Source organism: Macadamia integrifolia, chromosome 7 (assembly GCF_013358625.1).
Source record: "Macadamia integrifolia cultivar HAES 741 chromosome 7, SCU_Mint_v3, whole genome shotgun sequence".
In the NCBI taxonomy this organism is placed as follows: domain Eukaryota; kingdom Viridiplantae; phylum Streptophyta; class Magnoliopsida; order Proteales; family Proteaceae; genus Macadamia; species Macadamia integrifolia.
The window spans coordinates 27033926-27042580 of NC_056563.1; the positions used below are offsets into that span (position 1 = coordinate 27033926).

General features: G+C 38.6%; 1 protein-coding gene across 1 annotated transcript in view; it reads left to right on the plus strand.

The window, feature by feature from the left end:
- LOC122083896 (probable 26S proteasome non-ATPase regulatory subunit 3) overlaps nt 1-5817 on the plus strand; it is a 7760-nt gene extending 1943 nt beyond the window's left edge. The window contains exons 4-9 of the mRNA XM_042651827.1: nt 2652-2789; nt 2882-3018; nt 3197-3251; nt 3996-4106; nt 4535-4774; nt 5110-5817. Of these exons, the coding sequence (XP_042507761.1) occupies nt 2652-2789; nt 2882-3018; nt 3197-3251; nt 3996-4106; nt 4535-4774; nt 5110-5625 (1197 nt within the window). The 3' untranslated portion in view covers nt 5626-5817. The remainder of the gene's footprint in view (nt 1-2651; nt 2790-2881; nt 3019-3196; nt 3252-3995; nt 4107-4534; nt 4775-5109) is intronic.
- Nucleotides 5818-8655: the final 2838 nt, after the last annotated feature.

The following is an 8655-nucleotide window of genomic DNA, read 5'->3' on the forward strand; positions in this document are numbered from 1 at the left end:
AAAAAAAAAAGAAAAAGAAAAAGAAAAAAAAAAAGACCCAATCTTTGTATAATTCCATCATAAAACATCATAATGACCTGCCTTCTTAACCCATAAAGCTTAACATCAAAGGTTCTTTAAGCATTAGCTGAACCCAAGCTCCATATTTCACAATAGACCTTGACTGCATTCTGAGCCCCAGAACACTGTCTTTTAAAAGGAAGCCACCACCACTACCTAGCTGTACCAGATACCAATTAGAGAAATCATTTGTCTTCCCTCCACACCCTTAGAGATGCCATTCTGTACGTTACTTTCAATTTTCATGTAAAATGAAGCCTAGAAGCCTATTTTGTTAGATTTTTCTGTCAAACCTAATAAAAAAATTTCAATTCATGTTCTTGTTACTTGCGTGATTCTCCTATGACCTTATTGAATTAATGTGTGAATCAAGTCTCACCCGTGAGACCCTAGTTGATCTTATAAATTAGCCAGCCCATCTGCAAGGAATGTATTGCAGATTTAGGGTAGTTCCTTCTTTATTCAATCCTAGAGTGAAAAGGCATAGTGGAGATGAGATTGATACTCCGCTTGCCCTCTTACCGCCACTTTATCCTCTAAAAACCTACCCCTTCGCCGAAGCTTCTGGCTTTTTATCAAGGCCCATAGAGTCTCTATGTTCGTAGTTGCAAGGGAATGTCTCTTCTTGTGGAGAAACTGCAAGAATAAGCTATTTGAACCTCATGTTCCACCTTACAAGCTTGGTTAAGTGTTAGTCCAATCCTTAGGAATCTATTTGGTTTTGGAGATGCAGAGATTTTTTAGCTATCCTGGACTGAAGTCCCAGAGGACCATTCAGAATGCTGTCATGTTCTAGACATCACTGCAGGGTTATGTAATAATTTATCAGTCTTGGGTTTATTGCGAGGTCATTTAATAATATTTATTAGTTTTGAATTTTTTTGGAATTATTTTATAGGCATGTGTTTTCTATCTGAGAGTGGCCCCGACGCCCAGACACAGGGTCGCTTGCCTCCTGTGTCTTTGGCATAGCCGCGCAGGGGCCGCTCTCGGATAGAAAACAGTCATCTAAGAAATATGAAGTTTCCTAATTAGATTATTTAAATTTTTTGAAGTCAATTTAATGGGAATAATATCCTGTCAAATTTTTGTTAGCATCTCTATATTCTTTTTGTCTGTAAAAACTAGGAATAGGTAAAGGTTTCACTTGGAGATTCACACACAGTAGAAGGCAAAAGACCTTGGAGATTCACCCACTCATTTGGGAAGTTCTTCAATCTTGATTCGGCGAACTTTATTCTCACTGTAAGCCCAGGGATTGCAATGAGATGGCTGATAATTTGGCTAAACAGAGTGGTGTTCATCCAAGATTATGTTTCCAGGACTGTATACCTTGACGAGGTTGTGATGTAATCTTTGTCCTTTTTCTATGTTTTCTATTGTTGTTTGTAGGATTTGGCCTTGCTTCTTTTTGTTGTTGAACATTTAATGGTTTTTGCGATAAATTCTTTGTTTCTTATCAAAAAAAGGTTAAAGGTTTCACTTGGAATCAAGAGGGGGGGGGGAGATTACAATTCATCGTAAAGTGTTAGAGTTTGTAATTTGGATGTATAAGTGGAAGGGCCGTGGCCAGGGTTTGGTACCTTGCTTTTTGTGGGGTTCAACTTGTCCTTAAAAAAAATTGGAACCAGCCTGTTGCCTGCTCCATTTTTTCTGTACTTAGGCTAGGATTTTTAGTCTTTGGACCATGCTAGGTTTTAGAAATCCCAGCCTGAGGTTTGGCATGGTGGGTTTGAGCTGGGCCTGGCCTGGCCTGAGCCCAATTTACGTAAGTATTCTATGTTTTTGTGACTATATATCTAGGGAGGGATAGGAAAGCCTGCTAGCATGTGCCGCTCGCAGCGGGCGGCACAATTGGGGCGTGGGACGGGGCATCATAAAGGAGGGGCATGGGGGTCATTTCAGAGGGTGGAATTGAGAGAGAGAGGCACAGTGCCCTCTAGTGTATGACTTGTGGGCAGCATGCCCACCCTTTTCCCATATATTTATGTACTGTAAGGTGCTATATTCTAATGGTCTATAAACTTTTGGACTTGAGTTTGAGTCCCACCTTCTTCTACCCTCCCTAAGAAATGTACCTATATCACTATTTCAGGCAGGGCCCAACTTGGCCTGTCTCAAGGCCGGTTTTTTCAGGCCAGGCCGGGCTGGGGTAGATATTTTCCAGCCTTACCTTGAGCCAGACTGGGCTAGGTTGGGAGATTGGCTTTTCAAAAAACTGGCCCTGTCCACTGACTTGCACCTCTAGTTGTTTGCTGCCTCTTCCAGCTGCTGCAGAGGTTTTCTAAAAGTGTTTTGACATTCTTTTGTTTCATCTAGTATTACTGTTTTCATGATCCAACTTAAGTTCTCTACTGTTATTACTCCAATCTTCCTGTATTGGATCTATTTCACTATGTAAATATATATTCGATCATTGACCTGTAGTGATAGGTCTTTGAGATTTCCTGGTCAATTTCTTTTGTTCCTTATCATTCAGGTTAAATCTTATCCTATTGCAGGTTTAGACTATGCTAAGGCAGAAATTCTGTTAAGTCTTAAACAATTTCTGTGTTGTTGGTCTGATATATATGGTTTTAATTTGGTTATAGGAGGATGAGCATGATATGGAAGTTGATACTGCAACGTCTGCAGCTCAAACTCTTGTGAAACACTCACTGCCTGAGCTTGAAATTTACTGTTATTTACTTGTGCTTATATTTCTGATTGATCAGAAAAGATACAATGAGGTGAGATGAACTTTAGATTGATGTGTTCTATGTCTGTCATTTTTCTTTGAAATTGTTCTGCCTTTTTATCTTCTGTGGCATTGGCTTGTCAGGCCAAAGCTTGTTCCTCTGCAAGCATTGCTCGTGTAAAGAACCTGAATAGGAGAACTGTTGATGTCCTAGCATCCAGGCTGTACTTCTATTACTCGTATATCTATGAACTTACCGGTGATCTTGCTGAAATTCGGGGGTGAGTCATAAAATAGCTCAATGCTCTCCCTTGAGATGCTTATACCTACCACTGCTTAGACTATCATATATGCTTATGCACAGTAGTAAGAAAAGTGAAGGGGATGTATGTTCCAAAGTTTGTAATTTTTTGTTGAATATGCTCCTCTTCTCTGATTTGTATTTCCTTCCATGACTAGCAACCTCCTTGCCTTGCACCGGATTGCTACATTACGCCACGACGAGCTTGGTCAGGTACATTTCCACTACGGTTTTAAATCATTTATATGCCACTTTTGTAGGCATTTACCATTGTCTAGCCCTCGCCAGTAAGGTGAATCCATACTTTTGGGCCTATGGATGTGCATTTACCTGTGATATCTCCAACTACGTACAATCAGGAAAATTATTGCTAACATTGGTAGATATATTTTTGGTATTTTTATGGAGAAGTACAAACTGAAATACTGAGGCTATGTTTGATTGTAAAGGAAAATAAAGGGAAGGGAAGTGAAATTTTCATACTTAAAAAAGAAATATATGTAATCATTATCCATGTGATTTTAACGTTAACTTCAAATCATTCCATATTTGGTTATAAAATTTCACTTTACTTTGCATCCAAAACCCTTTGCTATAATATGTAAAATAAAAATTACATGTAAAATATATCATTACTAATTATAGTTAAAAAAATTAAGTACTTTAAACAATCATATGGGGTAATGATTATAAACATTTCTTTTTAAGTATGAAAATGTCACTTCCCTTCCCTTTAAATTCCCATTGCAACCAAACAGAGCCTGAGGTATTTTTATTTTTTGAATGTATGTCTTGTCCTATTTTTTGTTGTTGTTGTTGTTGTTGTTGTATGTCTTCTCATAATTGTACCTCTCTGCGTCACCTGACAAATTGATAACTAAACGACTTTCCAATTAAATAATATTTCATTTTAAGTCAGAATTGTATGTATTCTTATGTATTTATAATGTACTGCAGGAAACACTACTCAACCTGCTGCTTCGCAACTACCTGCATTACAATTTGTATGATCAAGCTGAAAAACTGAGATCTAAGGCACCCCGGTTTGAAGCACACTCTAATCAGCAGGTAAGCATAAGATTTACTTGTATTCCACACCCTTCTTCTTTGGATTTTGTTGCTGAAGTTTCTAAGATACACATTTAGGGCATTGTATTCTATATGATGTTAATGTGGTAGATTATGGGAATGCTTATTTAATGTATTCTCCACTGTACTTAATAAGAGAAAGGATACCCATTTAAATAAGTCCCACGTGGCTGGTCTTCTATGTGTACACATTGGAGTAATCATTTTAATATAAGACATGCTTCTGGGATAATTATATCAGTATTGTTTGTGGCAACATCAAATTGATCCCTTCACCACTAGCTTCTTTTTTTTTTTTCATTAGCATTAGTGCCAGAAGTTTTGATGACTGGAGTTATATGGTATTGACCCATTTGCATACAGAAATCTATGGCTTCTTATTGGGACCGTCTATTTTCTCAATGCAGTTCTGTAGGTATCTCTTCTACCTGGGAAAGATCAGGACTATCCAGTTGGAGTACACTGATGCAAAGGAGTCTCTCTTACAAGCTGCTAGGAAAGCCCCAGTTGCAGCCCGTGGCTTTCGAGTTCTATGCAACAAATGGGCTATCATCGTCCGGTTGTTACTGGGAGAGATTCCAGAGAGGACTGTTTTTGTGCAGAAAGGCATGAAGAAGGCTTTGAGACCGTACTTTGAGCTTACAAATGTTAGTCCTGTTTAATGAACTCAAATATTGTTCCTTGGATATTGTAAGAAAAGTATGCCTTAGTGCTTCCTCTTTTTTTTTGGCAAGTGGACTTGGTGGAATAAGATGAAGTCTATTTGTCTATTCCATCAGCCCCCCTAAAGCTTAGGGTTTCCTTGATGGGCTAACAAGCAGACTTGATGAGTGAAAACCACATCAAGGCCCTGGGAGAGTATCTTGTGGCTCTTCTTGTTGAGTTGGCTGGAAAAACAGCTAATGTGATATAGTCTGTTAATTTACTTGATTGCAACTAATTCAAGAGAGGTTAACGATGTGTGTTGGATGCTACTTGTCAGGCTGTTCGGATTGGGGATTTGGAGCTTTTCAGGACTGTTGCCGAGAAGTTCGCTGGGACCTTCAGTACGGACCGGACGCACAATCTGATTGTGAGGCTGCGGCATAATGTCATCAGAACTGGTCTACGCAACATCAGTATCTCTTACTCTCGCATCTCACTGGCAGATGTGGCCAAAAAATTGAGGTTGGACTCACCAAATCCTGTTGCTGATGCTGAGAGTATTGTGTCCAAAGCAATCCGAGATGGTGCAATTGATGCCACCGTGGATCATGCAAATGGGTGGATGATCTCCAAGGAGACTGGGGACGTATACTCGACAAATGAGCCTCAGTTTGCGTTCAACTCTAGGATTGCATTCTGTCTTAATATGCACAATGAGGCTGTGCGGGCTCTTCGGTTCCCACCCAATTCCCACAAGAAGGAAAAGGAGAGTGCTGAGAAAAGGCGAGAAAGGCAACAACAGGAACAAGAGCTTGCCAAGCATATCGCTGAGGAGGAGGATGATGAATTTTGATTGTCCTTTGGGTTTTCCTGATTGAATGGTGCCATTTTCTGTACTTGTTACTGTGCCAAAAAGTCATGGTGAGGGATTAGGGATTTCCTCAGATTTCTTGGATATCAATCTATTGATGAAGTTAGTTTTGTTTTCGCCTAATATTATTGATTTTGATGGTTCTATATGCCTAATTTCAATTGATTTGGAATAGCTCTTATTATTTTATCTGATTTGCTCTCGCGTCAGGCTTATGGGGTCGGAGAATTACACCATCCTCACCCCACCCCCATCAGTTGGGATGATGGTATGGTGCATGTACTGGTTGGTGTACCTGTGGGTAAGCATTCTTCTTCTTGTATTTGACAGGGAGACTTGGAAAGGGGGAATCAGATCTCTGTTTTCTCACAACAAGATAGCAGCAGACTCAATCGGGAGAACAATCTGATTGGTAAGTGAAAGTTTAAGACTTAATTGAACTCTTATAACTGATGTGCTCTTCTCATTCAACCTTGGTATGAATCAGTTTATGCAGTTATGAGTCAATATGCGATCATGGGACTAGTCAATTCAGCGTGGATACCCATCATTAGCCCTGAAAAAAAATAGTACCTGTATCTTCATGAACATGACTCAAAGAATGGATTCTGGATCCGCAGCTGGTCTGTTGGACCATCAACTACAAGTGCTGAATAGTTCAGTTCAAAACATGGTTTGAGTGCATGGTGTTGGATTGAATATCGGCCATCCTGAAAATAGATACAGTACTGACACATCGGTATTAGATTGCCTATATCGAATACAATCTAATATTGGATAGAAATATCCCTGATTTTTCTTAAAAAAACAGGTTTTTTGACATTTTTACCTTGGATCATAAGAACATAGAAAGAAACACAAAACAAGAAATAAGAACGACTTACAATGCTAATCGATTCCATATCAGTGGATCAAAAGGGTAAAAGGTAAAAAGATTCACATAACTTACAATGCTATGGTTAAAAAAACTTTTATGTTCATCTGTGATCCGGATGACAATGTTTTCTCTTCTTTACTTTAATGCATTTGTCAAGTTGATCTTTTATCAAAATCTTGACATTGAATAGATTGATGATTTTCTAAATTGGCTACACATGTAAAATTAATCCATATTCAAACCCATTAGTATCTTTTTATATTTTTTCGATATGTAGAAAGAAAAATGATATTACTTAATAGGCTTGAGCTTTACACGGTCTCCTTCAACAAGAAATTAGGCTTTTGAACTTATAAGTTAATCCTACCACATATCTTACCATAGCGTTCATGGGTCTACCATGTACCACACCGTTCTACCTAGGCTTGTTTTAGCCATACCTCTTTCAACATTTTCTGCTTGAAATGGTTTCTCATAACCATTTTCTTCCAGTCTTAGCCATTTGTGCTGAAAGCTGGGAATAAACTTGTTTTTTCCTTAGCTAACAACGGGCATTTAGGTCTTTGGCCTAATTAGTCCCATGTGCCTACATTGACCCCACAATTACGTGGATTAGGTCAGATCTTTTTTTTTTTTTTAAAGAAAAATAACTTGCAAAGCAGAGGAGAATACATAGTTATCTAGTTTACATCTATTTAAAATAAGTTTTCTAATCATTGCCCTGCCAGCAATGTTGGTAAAAAAAAAACAACCAAGTCACTGGTGGGTTTGAGCCAAAAAGAGAGAAAAGAGAGATTCGCAAACATCTAAGGGAAAAGGAATTACGCTCCAAGGCCATGATGTGGGTGTTTGATCTACAAAAAGATTTAGAGTTTGTCCAAACTTCCTTGGCTTGGCAACCCTTCACTTGAGCTTCCTGCACCCCTAGGAGGAACCCCCTAGTAGAAGCTTCAGTGGGATTCTCCATCATCAAATAGTTAGTTTTGAATGAGATACATTCTCCTTTAAAAATTAAAAAGTATACTCAACCACACAAATTATGACTTAGGTTTGCAATAGAGACACATACCAAGGTATAAGTGTCAAGGTTGGGAATATGTGGCATTGGCCAGGGGGTATCAGGTTTGGTACCTTAGTTTCCATCTTTGTGGTTTTGTTATAATTTAGGCCTTTAAGCCACCATAGAGCAGGTGAATGGACGATATTAAAGGGTTAGGTTTGTCAGATTTAAAGATTATAGAATTCATATGCTTCCAAATAAAGCAACAAATTATTATAAAAACATAAAAGAAAAAAAATTAAGGTCGTTCTTCGGAACCAAATCAGAATTAAAAAGGTACAATGCTAAATTCTGAAAGAAGGTAGCAGAGAGATGTTCATTGTGTAAACCCCAATGGACTAGCAACCCAAATCCGTTCGGTGAATTCACAAGAGATGAAAATGTGTTAGATTGATTTTGGCAGAGAACGCATGTCTGATCAATTTGTATCTATTTTCCCAAGATATCCTTGGTGAATCATATTGGGACTGAATGAGAACCATTCAACTTTCACTGAAAACAATGAAGAGCACTAAAAACCTTATATGAATGGCACCAAGAAAATAAGAGGAGCCAAACTCAGAACCACACGCAAAGCCTGGAACAACCCCTGTGTATATGGAAAATGATATGAATTTAAATTTGAAAACATGGAATTGAGATTTGGATTGGTTGGCCTGATCGATCAATTCGATTCCAATTCTCCTCACATATCACTCTGTTCCTGTGAGAAGATGAAATGTCATAAACGCCCCCATCCCTATAATCAGATTCAAGGTGGGTTCCCTCATTCGCCTGAAACTACACTCGGGCGGTGGAGGTAAGCTCTCTTCTTTTTTTTTTTGCTATGATCTTGAAACGCTGCATGTGTTACCTGCCGACAACATTTGAGCCCATTGTATTCGTTTCTGATAGATTAAGGCCTGTTAGCAAATGGGGCGGGTCGAATTCGCCTCTTTAACAGTTGAACCCGCTCCATTTGGCATATAGTTGAAGGAGAGGGTCTTTTGGTCTTTTTGAAAAATTTAACGTTACGTTGTTTTTTTTTTGTTTTTTTGGTAAGGCGTTACGATTTTGAGACGACAAATGTAAATAC